General features: G+C 39.2%; 1 protein-coding gene across 1 annotated transcript in view; it reads left to right on the top strand.

Annotated features, from left to right (window-relative positions):
- The window catches only part of plppr4a (phospholipid phosphatase related 4a), a 51,043-nt gene extending 39,164 nt beyond the window's left edge, over positions 1-11,879 (top strand). Inside the window, exon 11 of the mRNA XM_069173317.1 lies at positions 1,433-11,879. Within this exon, the coding sequence (XP_069029418.1) occupies positions 1,433-2,499 (1,067 nt within the window). The 3' untranslated portion in view covers positions 2,500-11,879. The remainder of the gene's footprint in view (positions 1-1,432) is intronic.
- Positions 11,880-22,587: the final 10,708 nt, after the last annotated feature.

Raw genomic sequence — 22,587 nt, 5'->3', positions numbered from 1 at the left:
ACTAATAGCTGTTTCTCCATTTTATTTCTGAATCAGGGGACAGCATGCCTGTCCCAGACCGCCCTTAAGGTCTGGCTGCTTTATAACTGAGCAGCAAATCAGCAATGCATTTGTGTCTAAACCACTTAGGGCCTGATTTACTAAAGGTTTCTGTGCGTAAAATCATGTGTAAACTCCACATCACCCACAAAAAAATGTCCAAGCAGATTTACTAACGACGTGCAGTGAGGACTGCGTCTTTCAAATGTGCAATTTAACAAACGTTGTCCATTTTGCGTGTTTGCCTGCATGCATATGTAATATTGGGCGTTTCTGCTTGAAGGTGTAAAATACTGGGAGGGAACATGCAAATAGAACAATTTAGCACCCGCAACGACATTTACTAAACCTGAAAGTAGAAACAGGAGAAGTGATTGTTGTGTATTTTGGTACGACTGAAAGGAACGTATTAATCAGATGCGCAAATCTTGAGAGACAGCTGCTCTTATTGTTTTGAGAAGGAGACACAGGAAACTAAAGAATACGTAGAGAACGTGGTTTTACACCCGTGGAAAAAATGTTGAGATGTCAGAGGCATAAATTAATCAGACATATCGTTTGTCAAGTGATGATATTTCTGAGTGATTGAATGAACTGAATGATGAATGACAGCCAACAATAAGGAGGAGTCACAAAATACCAACAGTTAAATAACTTCTTCCGACTCAGCATTGTCCTGCCTCTGGATCATTCCAGCGTACGCAGCTTGGATATCCCACCAGTCCCGTTATTCAGGTGAGCTGTCACAGGTCCTGAAAGTGTCCCGCAGAATTCACAGGTAGCTTCATAAGGTTCACGAGCACTTGCGAGGCACTGGATGAAAAGTCACCTGTTCATCAAAGAAAGATCTGGACCTGCTGATCGGTGTTTGTTAGAGGATCTCATCCACCGTCCTCCTCTTTTATTTGCCGACGTTTTATTATTAAGCCTTTTTTTCACCTTTTTGTTTTTCTCACAGTATTGACTTTCTTGCTGATAATCTCCTATAAAGCGTTTTCTTCTTGTTATATTTATATTTCTTAATTTCAATGGTATCAGATTTCCTTTTCCTTTTGCGGTTGCTCTGTTTTCCATGCTGGAATCACTTTAACACGTAAACCCTCATTTAAATACAGCGATTTGCACCTGATTTCAATGATGCAATTACTCAGTAAATTACCCGCAAAACGGGTGCAAAAAAATTTACAAACTTTTGGAAGGAACACGCAATTTAGTACCTTTCATTTGAGATCTTAGTAAATCAGGCCCTTTGTGTTTTATTAATCCATAGAAAGAGATATCTGCACGAGAATGCAGAACTTTTAGGCAACAGGAAAAGATTTTTGTATCTGAAGCGTTGTCATTTCCGTTTGTTGCCATTTGTCTGAGTCATGAACTTGTCTTGCTCTTTTAGGAGGAGGTTTGGAAAGAAGTGGCAGTATTGTCCGTGTCGACGCCCACCCAGAGTCCAGAGGAAACAAACCAGTGGTGAAACCTCCGAGCACGGACGGAAGTGGCTCCTGGCGATGGAAACCGCCAGATCAACGAGCGTCCCTGCGACAGTCAGCTTTCATCCTTAATGATCTGAACCAACACACAGACAGCTGTGATTCACTGAGGGATGGCGGGTCGGTGGACGGGAGGAGGAGTGTGACGGGGACTGAAACGGAGAGTGAAGGTGGTGGGGACGGAGAGGAAGGAGGAATGGGAGGAGGTGGAGGAGAAGTTGTGTACGGCAGCCATCCACACGTCGTGCACCCTTTACATCCCTTACATCCAAATAATCCAAACAATTTCCAGCACCCCGGTTTCAATCCCAACAATCCCAACATTAACAATGCTCACCTTATTTTCAACCCCAATTCTATCAACACCAACATGCCGTTCAGCCCCGCTGCCAACTTTACTCCACCCTTTCACCCCCACCCTCAGGCGATCACCACCATCAGGGTCACACCGGTGGAAGGGACAGCCGCCAGCAGCGACGGCGGCTCAGACTGCCAGTCGGTCGCTTCGTCCAGCCGCGAGTCCACTCTGAGGAGGAAGTCTGGCAGCAACGTTGTCCACATCCAAGACCGGGCTCCCACCCCCGACCTCCACAGTAACCACCGCCTGTGTGATGACAGCAATCGCATTGACGACGAGAGCAGCAACCGTTTTCATGAAAACCTTCGAAGTTTTCAAGAAAACCCCATCTACCCCAACCACCCCAACTACCCCAACCACCCCAACTACCCCAACCACCCCAACCACCCCAACTACCCCAACTACCCTAACCACCTCAACCAACCCAACTACCCCAACCACCCCAACCAACCCAACTACCCCAACCACCCCAACTACCCCAACCACCCCAACTACCCCAACAGGCAGATGCAGGGGATGTATGGGCGTCCGAGTCCAACTCCGCCCCCGACCTTACCCCGCCCCATCCTGACTCACACTCCACCTCCTACTCTCGGGCTGGCCTATAAAGAATGACAAGTTTGGTGTTAAGCGCATCCATACACTTGTGATAAAAATCAGTTACTTGACTCGTGCAACATTGCAATGGATATGCTGCTAGAGCCGACACACACGACACCAGATTGAGCCAGAAATGGAAGATAATTGAGTCCAATCCAAATACCATCCAGGGTCAGTCAAGAGGGGATAGTCAAAGACACGCTTGTCCCACCTACAACCTCTCAACTGGCTAATAAGGGCGCAGTATTCAATATGGTTACCTGTGTCACTTCAGCATCCCAGCTCGTTTTGTACCCAACTGAATACATGTGTCATGCTATTTACTGTAGGAAAACTAAGTCCAATTAGCAACAGGTTGAAGATCCACTTAGGTTCACAAGCCTAACCCAATTAGCCCCACCCCTAATCTTCAACTGGCCAATAACAGAGGACTATAGGGCCCAATGTGTAAGGAGTGCGCTTAATTCAACAGTTTTCCTTGTGTTTTTATTTATTTCATTATTTTTATCATGGACTGCTGGACCAGCCAGGCAATTTTTCGTAAATCTAAAAAAATTGAGTGTACATGCTTCTTCATTACAAGGACAGTGTGCTGACAAACCTGTTGAGCCTTGTTAGGAGAGACTCCAAACTGTGGTCTGTCCCAGATCTCCCTGCCAGTAAGGATGGAATCAGCCTCATGACTCCTCACATTTTTCTTGCTGCAAGATCAGCTGTGATCGGCATAACCTTACCAACATTTATACTTATACTCCCAGCTTTCATCCTTTTGTCAAACACAGGTAAACGCATACTGTACCGTACTTTACCGAGAAACTAAATTCCCTAAGATGGAAAGTTACATTCGAAGCCCATAACTGTGATGTGTTTGTACATTCGAGGGTGGATGGCCAGAAAGGAAAATTAAACCCACAGTCTTAACTGTGTCCCTTCCGGGCAATAACAATATCTCTTGGCTGATTGTAGTATTGTGATTTTGTTTGATAAGAACAATATTATGGGACATATATCGTGTTTAAATATAGTAAAACAAGTGCTCTGTTTTTTCCATCCTGTCTCCATGGTGTGCAGTATATGAATTATCCTTACTATGTATTATTAGCTGTACTACACACTGACAGATGCAGCATGTCAATCATCTGAACAAAGTCAGACCATACTCAAGTCCAAAGACTGAAGGAAATAAGTTATTTTGATGTATTTGGTTAGCTTTTGCTGTCTCCTCGTGTCAGTACTGTGGGTATTATTATGATGCAGTATTAGGGCCACTGTTGGGAAACAAATTATAATATTTTGAGAGTAGTGAAGTTGTGAAAAATTTTAATGGAATGGAATAAAGTTAAAGTTAGTCCTACAAGAAAAAGTTCATATTATTTGGGGAGTATGGTGATGATTTTACTGAATGTTACAGCTATAAAATATTGGATAAAGTTATAATTTTAGAACAATTTTATTCAAAAGAAAGGCATAAGTTGTAATTTTAATGATATGCAGTTATAAAGTCAGTGAGGTATTACTGAAACCCAAAACTTCAGATCCTCAGCCAACTGTTGACTACAGGAGAATTTTAAAATACTTCTTTTTTTTTTTTTTACATTTATAGATTTTTATTCTCAAAATACAAAATGACAGCTTTATTTTCAGAACAGAGATTCATTTTCTTGTAAAGTTTAAACTTTATTCGCATGTTAAAATTTTTTGACATCACAACTTAATCATTAATTTACTCTCAAAATTGTCCCCTTTATAGTGGCCCTATTACTTTTACTCTCAAATACCAGAGTACTGTTGTTTTGTAAAATTTCCCTCTTCCTTTATTTTACTATTTTGCATGTGTGGCGGAATTCTTAAAGTGTTTACAATTATTACATTTCCAGTACATTGATGTTAAAATAATTTTTTTTAAATCTTTTTAAATGTATAAAAGTTATCAGACAATTCAACAAACAATACTTCAAGTTTTCTTAGCCCAATGTTTACATTACGATTACATTCTTTATTGAACTTAGTCCCCAAGTGCCATAAAAAAAAAGTATTGTGGCTCCGTGCAAGTTGCATATATACTGTGTCAGTGCAGGACTGTATGGAATGACCGTAAACATTTTAATGGGAATCTGCCTGGAAATACAAAGGTCCTCTTGTTTGGATTGTGAAGAATTTAGGAAAGCACATTTACTGCAGCTTACCATTTCAAAATGATAGTAGAATACAGTGGACATTTAGCCCTGTTGCTGTGTAGATATCTACATAATTTGTGTACCCTTCGGTTTCTCTTTGATTTTTGCATTCGGGCAATGATGAACATTACGCTGCTGTTGATGCCGGACATGATGACGCTGCTGCTAATGAGGTCGTAAGGAGCTGTCCATGTGTTGAAGTGTTTTTAATAGAATACAGAATAGTGGAGAGGATTTATATTCTAATGTGTATATTCTAATATTTCAAATTTATTACAGGAAGTACTTAAGCCAAACAGGCTGATTCTACAAGAGCTTGTGACTGAATGTGACAGATGTTTATAGTGGCTATTCAACTGAAAGACAAATTCTCTTTTCCTGCTAACAATTCAAATTGGGCAAAGTTATGAGATGTAGAGCTTTCAAGCAAGTACCCTGATCAGTCAACAAGAAACATTGACTATGTTTAAAGAAAAGGATTCATAAAGGTTTCTATTCCCATTCTTGTGGCAACCATTGAGCTAGCTTTGTGGTGTTACTGTCATTATTTTTTAGCAGGATGTTCGTTGAGAACAGGCAGAAGCTGGTGTGAACATTTGAAGTTGTATCAAAGTGTGAAATAGCCACTACAGCAAAACGTGAAATAGCCACACTTTGGGGTGTCAAGGCGTGAAAGTTACACATTTTGAAAGCATGAAACGTCCACATACATAAATGTCATGTGACCAAGGTACCGCAACAGAGGCAACAAAATAATTATTTGGGCGGTATTAGGAGGTAGGAGGGGTGGCATGGTGGTATTAGTCATGTGGCACAATGAGGTTTGAATCCAGGAGGTGACAGTGCTTTTGTAGAGTTGTTTTCAGTTTCGTAACCCCAACCATGTTTTTATCCCCAACCACGTTTTAGCTTTAACTTTCATTTTCCTGTAAATCACATGGCTGTACGCGTGCAGTAGGTTTCATTTTTGTCCACAACAGGAAAACGTGTAACTTTCAAGCCTAGACCGCGCAAAATGTGTCTTTTTCACGTTTTGCTGTTGTAGACTGCCGTGTCTATTTCACGTTTTGCTGTGATACCGGGTTGATAAAAGTTGTCCAGGTTTTTAAGCCTTCATTAATACAGTATTTACTGATTTAACAAAGCTGCATGTAAAGGATTCCATAAAACAAATGTTGCTTAGTTTTATCAGTTTAAATTTAAACCGCAAATATATAGTTATATAAAGAATTAAGAAATATGTATTGTAAAAACACAGAAATCTTAAAGCTTAAGGAAGTTACTAATGAGATTATTGCACAGTTCAAGTTTTTCGCAGGCTGTGAACAACATTGGTTTGAATAGTGGAGACAATATTTTGATATAGATGTGAAAGGATGTTTTCATGTAAATTAAACTTTGCGTTTTCATCATTTGCCACTATTATAATAAGTACTTGCTAAAGTCTTTGTGACTGTTGCACCAAAACGCAGTGCAATCACTTAATCAAAGACCAAAAGTTTTATGTATATGGGCCTATGTGAAAATTGTATTTATTGTTTTCATATTTTAATGTAAAAATCCCAGACTAAGAAATTGTCATTGTTGTTGGGCTACATAATGAATAAAAGCACATGCAGGGCCAGTCCTAGATTTTAGCCAATGCTGCAGCTAGAGCTGAACAGATCTATTTAAACCCAGGTTGTCTTGAAAGAGTGCAGTTATTATTTATCTAATTTATTTTATTAATTGTTATTGTTATTAATATGTTTTTAGGAGTCACAGTCAATTTTGCCAGCTATAAATCAGAAAAAAAAATGCAAATAAATGCCCATTGACATTTACTACAGTTATGTGAATATTAGAGTTGGTTCATAAAATAAAACTAATTGGGATTCATGTGAATAATTATGAGTGGACAGGATGGTGAGTGTAAGCAACCGTTCTCAATATGGCAACTATTTTCTTTCACATTTGTGACCACTGAGCTGTCACAGTGAACGTGTTGTTCCACAGCTTCTGTCTTCTAGTTGAGGCTGAGCAGTGAGCTCTTGCTACATAAAGAGTGTGATCTCTTAAATCAATAAAGTACCCTAATTACCAAAATGTGGCGATAGGTTGACAAATGGCGGATACAAACAGTAATTCACATATTGTTCTTTTCCATCTTCACTGTCATATACAGTATACAGTGTAGTCTTATAATAAATAATGATTAATACATTAATTAAAAGTTATTTATTGTTGAATACAATAATTTTTCGGGCTCATGACTGATATTATATCTTACTAAATGAAAGCTAAACTGGCCAATTTTTTCAAGTATCCAAGGAGGGCCTCAACAACCAATCACAATGTATTATATCCGGTTATTTTAAGAAATACATGATTATGCTTGCAATTTCAAAAGCAATCGTGTTGAAAAAAAACTCAATTTGATATTTTCCATTAAATTGTTTCGCCCGAACTGCAGCCCAGTATCAGTAGAGGAAGCAAAACTAAGCAGTAGTTTACCAGAGAATTACTGAATTACAGGTAAATGGTTAAAAAGTAGGTGGACTGTATTTGTATTTGCTGTCAGCCCCAAAATCCTGGCTTCACTTTGCAAATGTCCTGAAGGTTTTTCTTTAATTTACTATAACAGAAAGTCTTTATTCAACCATTTCACTGTTTTGTCTATGTGTAAAACTAACCTGCTTTACCTGCCTCAATGATTTTGAAAATATTTTGTCTTGACATACAAATAGTAAATGAAGATGTGGTATTAATGTAAAAACACATTTGGAGGAATGTGCATTTATATGTCAAAAATGAGGCAGAATTGTTCATTTCCACTCCGTGTTTTCAGTCTTTAACATGAATACAGTAAAACTGGAAAGAGAAATCACCCACAGAAATACATGTATTTATCACTGTAAATAGTCCCAGAGACAAAGAGGTATATATTTTGATATGATAGATGTTGTGGGATATGATTTGTAATCAAATGTCAGAAATATTATCTAGTTTGATGTATGTGGAAAATAATTTCAGTTAAGCTACCAGAACCAGATATTATAAAGTGAATATCTTCGTTTCTAAGTTGTACACGTGAGTGTAATTTTATGTACTTTTAGCAGGACGTACGTTTTGCTGAGCAAAATTATTTGACAGAACTCTTGCCTGAGCCTTGATAGCTATGGTGTCGTGGAAATGATAAATTGTTTTTGGAATATGATTTGTGTTTGCAAGGAAAACCTTTGGATTATTTCTTAATAAGAAATTAATTATTAAGAATCACTAATCAAAGTATCGGCGGTGAAGCCTTACAGCATATTTATGTTCGTAACTTATAAATATGATGTCATACATGGTTTTTCAAATGATTTTGTATTTTCAGTAGGCTATTGTGATAGTATTTTTCCATTACTGCTACTTAATTTCAGTTTTTGCAGTTTCTGGTTTGCTGACGGAAATATTTTTGACGAAGAGACTGAAAAGCACAACTTGCATGTCAGAGGATGAAGTGATTTTGAGAGAAATGACCTTAAAGCCCTGAACGCACCGCCCAGCCTGCATCTGTGCTGAAGTAGAGTCGAAGTAATAGGAGGATCTAAGTAATCTCTGGAATTGTGGAATTGTGCCAAAAAAAACAAGTATAGTGATTGCATGGACGCTCCCCTTTCATGGGTTCCCTGCACATAATTTCACGGTGAGCCCAAGAATTAGCCTTTCACTGGCAAAATGTCGCTGTGCCTTATCAACACAACCAGAAAAGCAGAACCCAACAGTTAAAACTAGGAGCCAAACCACAGGAAAACACTCTTTATAACATCATGTTTTTGATGGTGTAGAACAAATAATCCTAGTAATAGTTCTGGATTTGCTATTTTGAAGTATATATATGAAAATTAGATTATATTTAGACACATTTTTCACTTCTACACCTCTACAATGGCGATGTAGAAAGCAGGTTTTACGTCATGTTATATCCTAAGTGCTTCTCCCGGTGTTGCATATTAACATTAAACACTTGACTTTCGGTTTAGTTCTGTTTATGAAAATGGGTCAAGCTGACTGAAGTTGAGTTTGCCGTGCTGGAGAGTCTTTTGTTTGGGACCAATAATGGATTATTGTTGGAGTAAACCAACAAAATGCTCATTTTAACTTGTTCTATACTAGTTAAAATGAGCATTTGTTGGTTTACTTGCATACGAAGGGTACTTGGTTGGAAGTTGTTTGTTCTGCTTGCAGCTACACAGCTGACCTTCTTATAGTCCCTATTATCACACAATTAAAGGTCTGCCGGTCACAACACATCCTATATGCTCATTGAATTTACAAGCTGGTGGATGTTTTATCCTAAAAATGTCAAATAGACTGAATGTGAGTGACTCACAGAACTATAACGGATCATATAATAATCTGTTTTTTATGTTTCTTTATTTTACTAAATCTCTATTGATATGATACAGTATATAGATATTTTTGATTAGTGTATGTGAATGAGAGCTTTTTTATATCTGCTTGTCATATTTGTTGCTAATTGTCATAGCAACCATGTGCACTCATACGAGTGGACGGTCGGTCTGGCCAAGGAGGAAATCTTGTATTAACACGTGTTGGAAATTTGTTGTATTCTGCAACTGTTGTTTGAGGATCCTGAAAGCAGCCAAATATGATTGACACAAGTCAGTCAGGAAAGAGTGACATTTAAAAATAATTTTAAGGTACAGATCAATAATTGGGAAAATGCATTGGGGAAAAAGCAAATGCTTTGTGTCAGAAAATCACCATGTTCATGGTTGGCCTCGCTGCCTGAAGTGCCGCACCCGACAACACAGCTGGACTGGACTCATGATTTTGTCAGTTGAATCAGCTTCAATACGAAGATTTAAGATGTTGTGTGACTCACTCCTGCCTGGACCTCTCGCTGTACCCGTTGCTCCACCGGCTTTCAAAAAAACACATCACCCAGTCTGGACCTTGCTCCCGGCCGGACGACCCTTTAGCCCCCCCTCTCTCCCCACTCCCCCACCCCCCCCGCCGTCGACCTTAGCAACACACTCCTGATAGCCGGCTTCAAGGGCTGACAGACTTGAGGTTGGGGTCTGGTGACGCCCATCACTCAGAACCTTAAACTCAGCACAGTGCGGCGGCTTCCCCCGGTCCATCACCGAACGCCTCTACAAGAACTCGCCTCCCTTTTTGAAGCTTTCTGCAGAGTTGTGTGCTCATTACTGTACAGTTCTTTTGGGAGGACAGAAATTAAGTGCACATTCAACACTCCTGCTCTGTGCTATAGTCCAGTGACGCTGGACTGTCCGAGAAAACGGTCCAAAAAGGACAGTCGTCATATTTCAGGAATCTAAGACAATGTTATAATTTATATGCCACGCAAGAAAAAAAAAGGATCCAAAATGAGAAGTTACAAAATATGACAAAGAACAGATGCTGTAATATTGTCTAACTGGGTAATTGTTGTAGGTTCAGCGTTGTTATTTTCTATCAGATTTATTATCAGTTGAAGATATGAGCTTATAGCTGTTTATAATGATTGATGACAGTAATGGTTTCCTGTTTCTGTTGCTGTAAATAGACATTTGTATCTTTACACTCATGTTCTGTAAGTAAACCCAGACTGAATGGGTGTTAGCTCAGTGGAAATGCTAATGTTTAGCATAGGCTAGGCTACAAGACATTTTCAGCCAGGCCCGGAGTCGGTCCACCATCCAACCCATTCATTCACCCAGTGATGGTTTTCATATCCTTTTTAGTTGGCTAAATAGATTGTCTTCTTCTGAAAGTTCATTTCTGAGTTCCAGTGGACTGAGCCCCAGCCCGGCATCTGTTTGGTACGGTGCAAGATTTATTTACATTTTAAAAGGAAGTGTTATTTAAAAAAAAAAAAAAAAGCTGCTGTCATGTGAATTTCTTGGTACTACAGTTAACGTGTAATTATTCCACATGGTTTCATAATCCAGGAATCCATTTTTTTAATTTATTTCTATTTGTGTACGACCATGCCTGTTAATCCTGAAAACCGGGAGTTCCTGAGACGTTGCCGGGTTTCGCTTTGGATGTTTGGGACCTGATAGTGATAATTGCAGCATACACTGACATCTGCACCGAACAATAAGTCCGTAGTTGCAACATTTTCCGTGAACACTGTTGTTTTGTCTCGCTATCAGACCGACTGGCAAAGAGACGGAGATAAACGGAAACAACCTGAAAATGAGGACAAAAAGCAGACAGGAGATGACATTTCATGACAGAAATGATGTCACAACCTACGATCTTAGTGGCTAAGTTTACATGTACACTGTACTGTGTTTTTATCGTACAGTACATTTATTGTAGGGTTGTTTGCTGGCTTATATAAACCATATTTTCAGAGTAACTCAAAACCAAATAAATTTTTCTCATATGGAAGCGCATTGCACTCATGAAAGAAAATCAATTTGGAGATGTTATCGTGTAATTGTGATTTACTATCTCAAAATTAAAAAGAAATAACTTGATTTTGAAAAGGGTTTCTGTTCCAGAATATATCTCCTAGTTATGAGATTTTTTTCCCCCCCTGTAATTATGAAATATGCATCTTGTAATTATGAGCTTACTTCTTGTAATTCTGAGATAGTAATTCATAATCTGACAAGAGAACTTGCTTTGTGTGCGCTTCGATACTTAGAAGGAAAAACTGTGGAATAACTTTCCTTCACAGTTTGCGTAAGGTAGCTGTTAGCTTTGCTATTCTGTGCTTCAAGAGAGAAGTAGAAAAATTCCCCCCAAAATGTTTTTGTCCATCTCAGTTTTAGTATTAGTTTCAAGTGTTATCGCCTGTTTTATTTTCATACCTGCTTGGTAACATTTCTTGTTATCATGCAAGTTCCAATGTGTTTCAACAGGAAGTGTGTTTTAATCAGTTCCTGAACCGGGATCCAACACGTCATGACAGAGATGTACATGTAAAGATAGCTGTTGAAATAAAGTCGTCTCATCCATCCTGTGATCATCACACTCAATGACTCACACAGAAACAAGCGATGACTCGCGGTCGACTTCGGGATTATTTCTGTGCTGTGATATTCTGCCGAAAAAGCGCTACATTGAGGGCTAACTGCAGAGGGGATGAGTGAACGGTGTGATTATTGACTGAACTGAATCTGTGAACATCGACAGCGTACCGATAACGACAGATATCCTAAAGTCTCTGTTTTTCAGTGGTAACTCTGTAACAAAATAAAGGTTTGATATCAAGCTGCCCATCTCTGTCTCTGTCACTGTACGGCTGTTTTTAGGAGGAAGAGGCAATATTAAAATGAAGAAAACGTAGAATTATCTGTTTTATTATAGCCTGTATATGGATTTACGGAAGAGGTTCGAGCAGCATTGTAATATTTTTACAACAATTGATGCAAAAAAGGAAAATGCCACAAGAGCAAGCAGTGCACTGATCTCATACATGATGTATTTCTGACCGTGAGGTTGTGATTCACACAGATTTCTATATAAATAATATGGATTAGTTCAATAAGGGTATTGCTGTATAACAGGAATCTAAAATATAAAACATATTTTGGTACATTCTGTAAATGTTATTTCATAGTTTTGATATTATCAGTTTTCTTCTGCAAATATTAGCTGTGTACAAACTTTGGACTGGTTGTGTATATTATATATTATATCATATTATAGCCCAAATCAGACGTAAATAATAATTACTCAGATGTGTGAGTCGGAGGAAATAAACCAACACTCATCAATATAAATGACACATTTACCGAGTAATTGTCTTCCAGATGTGAGCTACTGTTTTTTGACCTTAATGGCTAATTGTAAAATATTTCTCAGTGTCTCCATCACATCTGTCCAATCGCTCAGTAGTTATTTACTTTATATCGCAGTGAACGATGCTGTTAAACACTGACTTGCTTCTTGTCAAAGTGATGCGGTCGGAGTGCAGCTTCAGAGTTGTCGAGTCAGAAAACACATGATGAAGAAAGTGCTGCCAGTGAGGGAGGAGAGAACAGGAAGTGGATGTGTTAGTAGGAGTGTTTGACACTATTAATAGCGTATTCAGTGACAGTGATGAGTCCTAGTTTGAACATTATAAGGTCATTCAAATGTGGATCGGTCTGGAGAACCGGGAGAAGTTTAAAAGAGACGTGTTGATGTGGACGCAGCGCTACAACAGCAGCGTTTCTGGGCTTCAGAATCATGAAGACACCAGAGCACTCGGCAAGGAAGTCAGGTAGCTGATGACCTGAATACAGAGACTCAACGAGAGACTAAAAGGAGCGGAGGATTTAGGGAATGATAATGTTGACGTTTTTTATTTAAAATTAAAGATATATTTTCTCCTTTATGATAGTCTTAATATATCTGTTTAGCTCTTCTGTCTCCGCCTCGCTCATGCATCCTCAGTCTCTACCTTTTCTCATTGCTGCTGCAAGCCAGCAATCTCAGTTGGGTTTCCATGGCAATAACATGAGGGAGAGCTGGAGACCAAAGACGACTGGGGGTGGGTCGTAAATACAGAGAAGAGAGAGAGAGGTGTGCTTTATTAAACAGTTCTGAGCAGAAATGCAATATGTGTTTATGCGGCGTGTGTGTGTGTGTGTGTGTGTGTGTGTGTGTGTGTGTGTGTGTGTGTGTGTGTGTGTGTGTGTGTGTGTGTGTGTGTGTGTGATCCAGTGTGCTGAATTCATACTGAGCTCTCTGGCATAGTTGCCATGGTGAATTTCTGACGAGCCAATCAAAGCTTTGTCTGCAGTGTGTGTGTGTGTGTGTGTGTGTGTGTGTGTGTGTGTGTGTGTGTGTGTGTGTGTGTGTGTGTGTGTGTGTGTGTGTTGTCTTTGTGTGTGTGTGTCTGCGCTTGTGTGCAAAAACACACGCACAAAGTAAAATGTGGCACACACACACACACACACACACACACACACACACACACACACACACACACACACACACACACACACACATAAAATGGAAGGGAAATGTGTGATCAAGTCAGAATTGAGGACAGACCGACCAATTAGGGTTGAGCACTGCCAGAGGAGTGCGGAGGATTGTGTAGCGTCTGACAGTGGTGTGCAGCAGCTCTCTGAGGGCCGGGGCCCGAACCACAGACAGGACAACTCAGAGTTATTTGATAGAATCGACTTATATATAAATATATATATATATTTACTCCTGTCCGGGGTGTACCTTGTTATTGATGTAACAGGGATATATGAGTATCATTACGGTGATGATGGCATATGTATGTTGCACTATTATAATAGTGGTAATACCACTAGTAAATATTATTGTAGTAATGATGTACCATAGTATCTTCTGTGCTATATGCACTAGATCAGGGGTCTTCAACATTTTTCAGGCAAAGGACCCCCAAACTGATAGAGAGATGGAGCAGGGACCCCTACTATATATATTGTATAAAATTGTGTTTTATATTAAACTGGAGGAGTGCAGGAGGCTTGGAGGGAGGTGCAGGCTTGGAGGGAGGTCCAGGCTAGTCTCTTGCTGTGAATGAACCGGTGCCCAGCTTGAGAGAGCTCCTGTGTGTTGCTGAATGTGTACATTTCTGACTAAAAGATAACATCTTCTGCCTCCATTTATCCATTCGCTACAATATGTTGGATTCATGTTAATGTGTATTTAAAGACATTTAAATTTGTGGAAAATAAATTTGGAAAAAAAGAAAGAAAAATTGTCTAATCAACTAAAGATTTCACGGACCCCCTGCAGTACCTCCGTGGACCCCCTATGGGTCTGTTGAAGACCTCTGCTCTAGATTATAGTAGATAACACAGAGGATCAGACACTTAAACCTAATATTCATGCCAATGAAGTGAACTGAACCTAAAACTTGCCACACCTGTCAGGTGTCAGGTGGTTTGTCGTGGCTCATGCTGCGTCCCCCCCACACTCCCCACCTAGCTTGGTTGAATGGCGAGCGTACGGTGAACACGACTTCCCATGTTGTAACCACAAGAACATCATTAACACCAATTTTAACAAATTTACAAACACAATTTTTGAGAAATAAGATGTTTTGTGTGTACAGAAGAAATCTTCGATCTTTTACTTCAACTCTAGTAGAACTAGAAAATAAAAATGCTGCAGTTGTGTTTTTGGTGATTGTCATTTATTTAATGAGAAAAAAATGGTCTGACATTACATATCTGAGTGGTAAAACTGTGAACCTTTGGTTTCAGTACTTTGCTTTCAGATGGTGGTGTGTTTCCTCACATGAACTGCTTGCTTCAAGTCTTTCCACAACACTTCCTTTAGATTCAGGTCAGGACTTTGACTCGGCCTTTCTGAAGCATTAGCTTTATTCTTCTTTGACCGTTCTTTTGGAGAATAACTTGTGTGCTTCGGGTTGTTGTCTTTGCTGCGTAACCCACTTTTTCTTGAGACTCAGTTCATGGAAAGATGTGCTGACATTTGCTGGAATAATTCATCCTCTGGAATCTCTCCTGTGAGTGCCATGATACATTTCCATAAATGTGTTATGAAGCTCAGACATTGATAGATCCCTGTTCTTTGAATGAAACAGGGTGTCCACTCACACACAATTATCATACCATTATCAAAAAAACACCTGACTCCAATTTAAATAGGCTACTTTTGCCACTCAGAGATGTAATATTGGATAATTTGTCCTCAGTAGATGAATGTATGTATCTTCTTTCAGGACTTCAGGACATCTATAATCCTAAACAGGAACAGTCTTGTTTAAATGTCCTGTGACTTAGTATCTAAATTTCCACAAATATATTCCCAAACCTTCTCAGAAAATGATATACAGTATTTTCAAGCATTATGTAATTTTCCAAATGAACCTAGAATTGAAGAGGGAATGTTTGAGTTTAGAGTTTTTGAAGACAGTAAAGAATAAAAGATTTGTCAGAAGCTGTTGTTGTGGGTCAAACTGTTGTTTCAGAGCTGTGAGTGACTTTGATATAATCCTCCTCATAGAGGCCCCTCTCCACCCAGACCTTCTAAAGAGACGGTTTATCTTTGTTAAGTTTAGGATTAAACCAAATACCCGAAGACAGAATGGATCAAACTTTACAGAGGACCTTTTTCCAAATCCATTGCAAATGTTGAAACATAAACCTGCTTCGGAGGTTTTTGCTGATAGCTGATGACAAGAGAGGGGACATTCTTCAAGAGAGAAAACCAAGATTAAGAGTGTTCAGAGCCATTCAGAGTCCAACGGGCTGGATACCTCAAACCAAAAGCCTAATGGGAAGTTGAAAACTTGAAAAAAAAATCTGTGTTGGTCCGTGGTCACATGACCAGTATGGACCAATGAACCCAGTACATAGGGTCGTACATACACGATAGGAAACATAATGTTACGGACCAGAAACCAAATGCAGATATAAATCAAAAATCTTAAAATCTCTTAATAGTTTAATAAAATTCTTACTCCAATAAAATTCTTACTATTAGGGAGAGAATTGGGCCGACCCTTCCTGACACCATCACTGATGTGATGTTAAACACAGCAGCCCTGGAAGCAACTGTAGGACCAGATGTAAACTTGGAACATTTCTCTCCTGTTGAGCTCTCTGAGTTAACTAGAATTATTTCTTCATCTGGATCCTCTAGCTGTCTGTTAGATCCCATCCCAACTAAACTTTTTAAGGAAGTCTTCCCTTTAATTAATACTTCCATATTAGATCAGATCAACCTATCTATTGTAACCGGCTATGTCCCACAGGCTTTTAAAGTGGCTGTAATTAAACCTTTACTTAAAAAGCCGACTCTTGATCAGCTGTTTTAGGAAACTCCAGACCAATTTCCAACCTGACGTTTATTTCTAAAATCCTTGAAAAAGTTGTTGCAAATCAACGTTTTGATCATTTACAAAGGAATGATCTGTTTGAAGATTTTCAGTCAGGCTTTAGAGTTCATCATAGCACAGAAACAGCTCTGGTGAAAGTTACTAACAACCTTTTATTAGCCTCAGATAATGGACTCGTTTCTGTACTTGTTCTTCTGGACCTCAGTGCTGCTTTTGATACGATTGATCATACGATTTTATTACAGAGATTAGAAGACGTTACGAGGATTAAAGGAACTGCATTAGACTGAAGTTATTGTACTTGGTCCTAAACACCTCAGAAACTCTTTCTGTAATCACTTAGTTACTCTAGATGACGTTGTCTTGGCCTCCAGCAAAACTGTGAGGAGCCTTGGAGTCATATTTGATGAGGACTTGTCCTTTAGCCACCATATTAAGCAAATCTCCAGAACTGCCTTCTTTCATCTATGTAATATTAATAAAATCAGGAAAGTCCTTCCTCAGCGTGACGCAGAAAAACTTATTCATGCGTTTGTTACTTCTAGGCTAGATTATTGTAATTCCTTGCTGTTAGGATGTCCAAATTACTCATTAAAAACCCTGCAGTTGATCCAAAATGCTACAGCAAGAGTACTGATGGGATTTAGCAAGAGAGATCATATTTCTCCAGTTTTAGCTTCTCTTCACTGGCTTACTCTTAAATCAAGAATAGAATTTAAAATTCTCTTGATGACTTACAAAGCCCTACATGACCAGGCTCCATCATATCTTAGAGATCTTATAGAACCATATAATCCTAGCAGAGCACTTCGCTCTCAGTACGCTGGTCTACTTGTGGTTTCTAGAGTTTCCAGAAGTAGAATGGGAGGTGGAGCTTCAGTTTTCAGGCTCCTCCCCTGTGGAACCAGCTCCCAGTTTGTGTTCGAGAGGCAGAAACCCTCTCTAGCTTTAAGGTTAGACTCAAAACGTTCCTTTTTGATAAAGCCTATATTTAGGGCTGGCTCGGGTAGACCTGAACCAACTCTTAGTTATGCTGTTATAGGCCGAGGCTGATGGGGGACCTCGTTACATGCTGAGCTTCTTTTCTTTCCTCCTACTCTTTAACTGACTTCATACCTCACCATCCTTTTCTCTCTCATAGCTTTTTCTTATTTTCTGTTGTCTCCATTCAGTTCCCTCGCTTGCGTAGTTTCTGTTCTTTCTTTTCCAGATGTCCCGTCATGGAGCTGCATGTCTCTGCCCTGTGCTTGTCGTCTCCACCAACAGTTCTCCTCTTCTATCTCTATGCTGTCCTTTTCTCTCTCTGCTCTCCTCTCACCCCAACCGGTCGAGGCAGATGGCCGCCCACCTCTGATCCTGGTTCTGTTGGAGGTTTCTTCCTGTTAAGAGGGAGTTTTTCTTCCCTCTGTTGGAGGTTTTTCTCCCTTAAAGAGGAGTTTTTTTCCCTCCCAGCTTATGTGGGAATTGTTGAATTGTTGGGTTTCTCTGTATAATATTGTAAAGTCTTGCTGTAAGGACTTTAATGTGTTAAGTGCCATGAAATAACCTTTGTTGTGATTTGGTGCTATATAAATAAAATTGAATTGAAATGAATAGTTTAACATACATTTAAAAAATAACATTTAAACGGACCCAGTTGTCCAAAGAGAAAAAAACAACCAATACAGAAAGGCAGTTACAAAAATGAAGACAAATCCAGTTCTCCATTCAAACTGGGGTTTTGTGTGGCTTCTAATGTGTAGACCCAAAATTAATTTTAACCTTTTTAACCTGTCGCTGCCCCTCACTGACTTTTCCATATGCTTGATACCAGATATCCTCAATGAATTTGCAGTTTCCTCGCGGTAAGTTATTGAAGGAAATCATGAGAAAGTGCTACATTTAGATTTAGAGCCACAGTACATTAGTAAAGATGACTTTTGATGCTATAATAAGACAATAAATCCAATATCGATGAAATAAATAAAGGTAGATTATGTGTATAGAATGTTATTTTTAGAACTTTTAGAATTTTATTTGAATTTTTTGTAGAATAGTAGTAAAGAAAGAAAAAATGTTTAACTTGTCAGTGCTTAAAGGTAGAGAACCACATTATTAAGTAAAACTTGGGACATCTTGTCAAAGGCAGTTAACCAAGTAAATACAAATACAAGAGAAAATATTAATATATACACATTTCATATACAGCTGATCAGATCCAACTCAACAACTAAAAAGAGGTTTCATGGCTTTAGCTGACGTGTGGTCTTAACAAAAGTTAAGGAGACATGTTGTAAAATCTAGTTTTTAGGTGTAAAATGTTTGTCACATAATCAACTAATTTAATAGGATATATTTAGCTTCATTTAAGACACATTTAATTTAATAAGAGACAGTTTCCTTCACAAAATGACACAATCGGTAGAAATGTTAAGGGACTGCTGGGTACAATGAAGCACAACACTGACTGACTGATGGAGAGCTCCCGGTCTGTAAAGTGATTTGATGACACCTAGAGGCTAAATGTGGTACAACAGTCCAATACTTCATACTTCTACTGAGCTACATTTCAGAGGAGAATATTCTCATCTCTTCTCCACTGTGTTTATCTCATGGATGCTTTATATGGTTACTTGAAAATTAAGATTTCACATAAAACATGAAAACCAGCTGATCCAAAATTGTGTGGCTTTGTTAGAAAAATTACTCAGAGGCTTGGTTCAAAATCAAACATATCGGACATTTATTCTTGCAAGAAGGAGCAAATACATGCACCCTCAAAGAGAGGTGCCCAGCATTGCTCCATGTCACTCCTCCGTAGGGCAGCTTTTATACAGTGTGACAAACAGTTGACAGTCACCCCCATTCCCTTTGTATCTGCTTTCGTATGGTAATACTGAGTTGGTTGTACAGTGGGTACGGAAAGTATTCAGACCCCTTTAAATTTTTCACTCTTTGTTTCATTGCAGCCATTTGCTAAAATCAAAAAAGTTCATTTTATTTCTCATTAATGTACACTCAGCACCCCATCTTGACAGAAAAAACAGAAATGTAGAAATTTGTGCAAATTTATTAAAAAAGAAAAACTGAAATATCACATGGTCATAAGTATTCAGACCCTTTGCTCAGTATTGAGTAGAAGCACCCTTTTGAGCTAGTACAGCCATGAGTCTTCTTGGGAATGATGCAACAAGCTTTTCACACCTGGATTTGGGGATCCTCTGCCATTCTTCCTTGCAGATCCTCTCCAGTTCCGTCAGGTTGGATGGTGAACGTTGGTGGACAGCCATTTTCAGGTCTCTCCAGAGATGCTCAATTGGGTTTAGGTCAGGGCTCTGGCTGGGCCAGTCAAGAATGGTCACAGAGTTGTTCCGAAGCCACTCCTTTGTTATTTTAGCTGTGTGCTTAGGGTCATTGTCTTGTTGGAAGGTGAACCTTCGGCCCAGTCTGAGGTCCAGAGCACTCTGGAAGAGGTTTTCTTCCAGGATATCTCTGTACTTGGCCGCATTCATCTTTCCTTCAATTGCAACCAGTCGTCCTGTCCCTGCAGCTGAAAAAAAAAAACATAGCATGATGCTGCCACCACCATGTTTCACTGTTGGGATTGTATTGGGCAGGTGATGAGCAGTGCCTGGTTTTCTCCACACATACCGCTTAGAATTAACGCCAAAAAGTTCAATCTTGGTCTCATCAGACCAGAGAATCTTATTTCTCATAGTCTGGGAGTCCTTCATGTGTTTTTTGGCAAACTCTATGCGGGCTTTCATATGTCTTGCACTGAGGAGAGGCTTCCGTCGGGCCACTCTGCCATAAAGCCCCGACTGGTGGAGGGCTGCAGTGATAGTTGACTTTGTGGAACTTTCTCCCATCTCCCTACTGCATCTCTGGAGCTCAGCCACAGTGATCTTTGGGTTCTTCTTTACCTCTCTCACCGAGGCTCTTCTCCCACGATTGCTCAGTTTGGCTGGACGGCCGGGTCTAGGAAGAGTTCTGGTCGTCCCAAACTTCTTCCATTTAAGGATTATGGAGGCCACTGTGCTCTTAGGAACCTTGAGTGCTGCAGAAATTATTTTGTAACCTTGGCCAGATCTGTGCCTTGCCACAATTCTGTCTCTGAGCTCCTTGGACAGTTCCTTCGACCTCATGATTCTCATTTGCTCTGACATGCACTGTGAGCTGTAAGGTCTTATGTAGACAGGTGTGTGCCTTTCCTAATCAAGTCCAATCAGTTTAATTAAACACAGCTGGACTCCAATGAAGGAGTAGAACCATCTCAAGGAGGATCAGAAGAAATGGACAGCATGAGTTAAATATGAGTGTCACAGCAAAGGGTCTGAATACTTATGACCATGTGATATTTCAGTTTTTCTTTTTTAATAAATTTGCACAAATTTCTACATTTGTTTTTTTCTGTCAAGATGGGGTGCTGAGTGTACATTAATGAGAAATAAAATGAACTTTTTTGATTTTAGCAAATGGCTGCAATGAAACAAAGAGTGAAAAATTTAAAGGGGTCTGAATACTTTCCGTACCCACTGTAGGTCACAAGATAAGGACACAGGGGAGTCGTCAATTAGATGCGGAAAGTTAAACAAACGGAATCACTTGCAAAAAGGGAGAAAACAAAACAGACTTTTCGGAGCCTGCTTGACAAGAGACTTTCCGGAGCCACAATGCAAACAAGAGGAAGAGACAAATCTTTTTTTTCCCATCAGGCTTATTACACCTCACAAAAATGTTATTAAATATCTGTTTAAAGCCTCAATTATCCAACATTTCACACTGAGTAAAACCTACGAAACAAATTATCTCAAAATTGCACAAGAAGAACTTACCAAAAATGACTAGAAAATAGTAAAAACTCCTTTTCCTCCACTTGGACAAGCTGGAACAATAAAAAGCTGCTTATCCAGCACCAGTCAGCCACAGCAATAAAACCACATGCTTAAAAGTTATGATTAATAACTTAATATGTTATTATTGATGTATAAATATATATATATATATAAATATAAACATCTAAAAAAGTGGTCAAAAGGGCCAGCTCTGTCCTGGACAGTCAACTGGAGTCCATAGAGGAGGTGGGTTAGAGGAGGATGACATGGATCATGACGTCTCGGCCCCTCCATGAGACTGTAGGAGCTTCAAGCTGCTCCTTCAGTACAGCAGGTCGTTCGTCCCGACAGCTGTAAGACTGTTCAACACCAGCATAAAATAATGTAGCGCTGTATGTCATAGCACCTGACATTTTTTACATGTGTATATAGTTTGTGTATTTATTCTAATATTTTCATTTGTATGTGTGTTTTATAATTTTTTTCTTATTGTGTGCACCTTTTTTTTTTTTTTCCTTGTGTTTCTATGCTGCCATGATGACTAAATTTCCCCACTGTGGGGTTAATAAAGTCATATCTTATCTAAAAATATCTGCTGTCTACAGGTCTATATACTGTATACTGAGACCTCACCCAGTTAACTTTAGTTTTTGACAAAACTGATAGTAAGGGCTGTCTGAGATGACCCTGAACTCTGCTCTGGTTGTGCTGCTACAGGCCTTAGACCCTCTTTCACTCTCCAAACATTCATATTCCACCACCACATGTCCTTAACTCTTGTCCAGCTGTATTCTTTCTGATAAAATGTAGTCTTTCCTTCCAGCTGTCACTCATCTGGGATATTGTTGAATTGTTGGGCCTTGAAGAGCTTTTGTTGTGGAGATACTCTGACCCAGTTATGTTGATGTCACATTTTGGACCTTTCAAAACTCTTTCAGATCCTTTCATTTTCCCATTTTCCCTGCTTCCAATACCAAAACCTGACATTTCACTTGCTGCTTATGTATCCATATAATAATAAATAATACAACAGCCACAAGGGAAATTAGGTTGCTGAGTACTTTAAGTTAAGTACGATTTTAAATGCAGGACTTCCAACATATTTCTTAGTTTTTCATTGTTTATGTATTGATTACTTTGATTTAATTGAGGGACTTTGTTTGTTTGTTAGTGACACAGAGACCGGCTGTCACAGCAGTGTAAAAAATACAAAACAATGAGGTCCTGCTTCTCCATTTTGTTGTAGCTTTGTTGTCATGAACGACTCCACCAACTCAGCATCACACAAAAACTTTGTTGATGAAAAAAAAAGAGCACAGTTGACGCCATG

Source organism: Embiotoca jacksoni, unplaced genomic scaffold (genome assembly GCF_022577435.1).
Source record: "Embiotoca jacksoni isolate LCO1_2020_lvr unplaced genomic scaffold, fEmbJac1.0.p SCAF_59, whole genome shotgun sequence".
Lineage (NCBI taxonomy): Eukaryota > Metazoa > Chordata > Actinopteri > Embiotocidae > Embiotoca > Embiotoca jacksoni.
The sequence above is the reverse complement of the archived record's forward strand: the minus strand, read 5'-3'. Positions and strand labels throughout refer to the sequence as shown.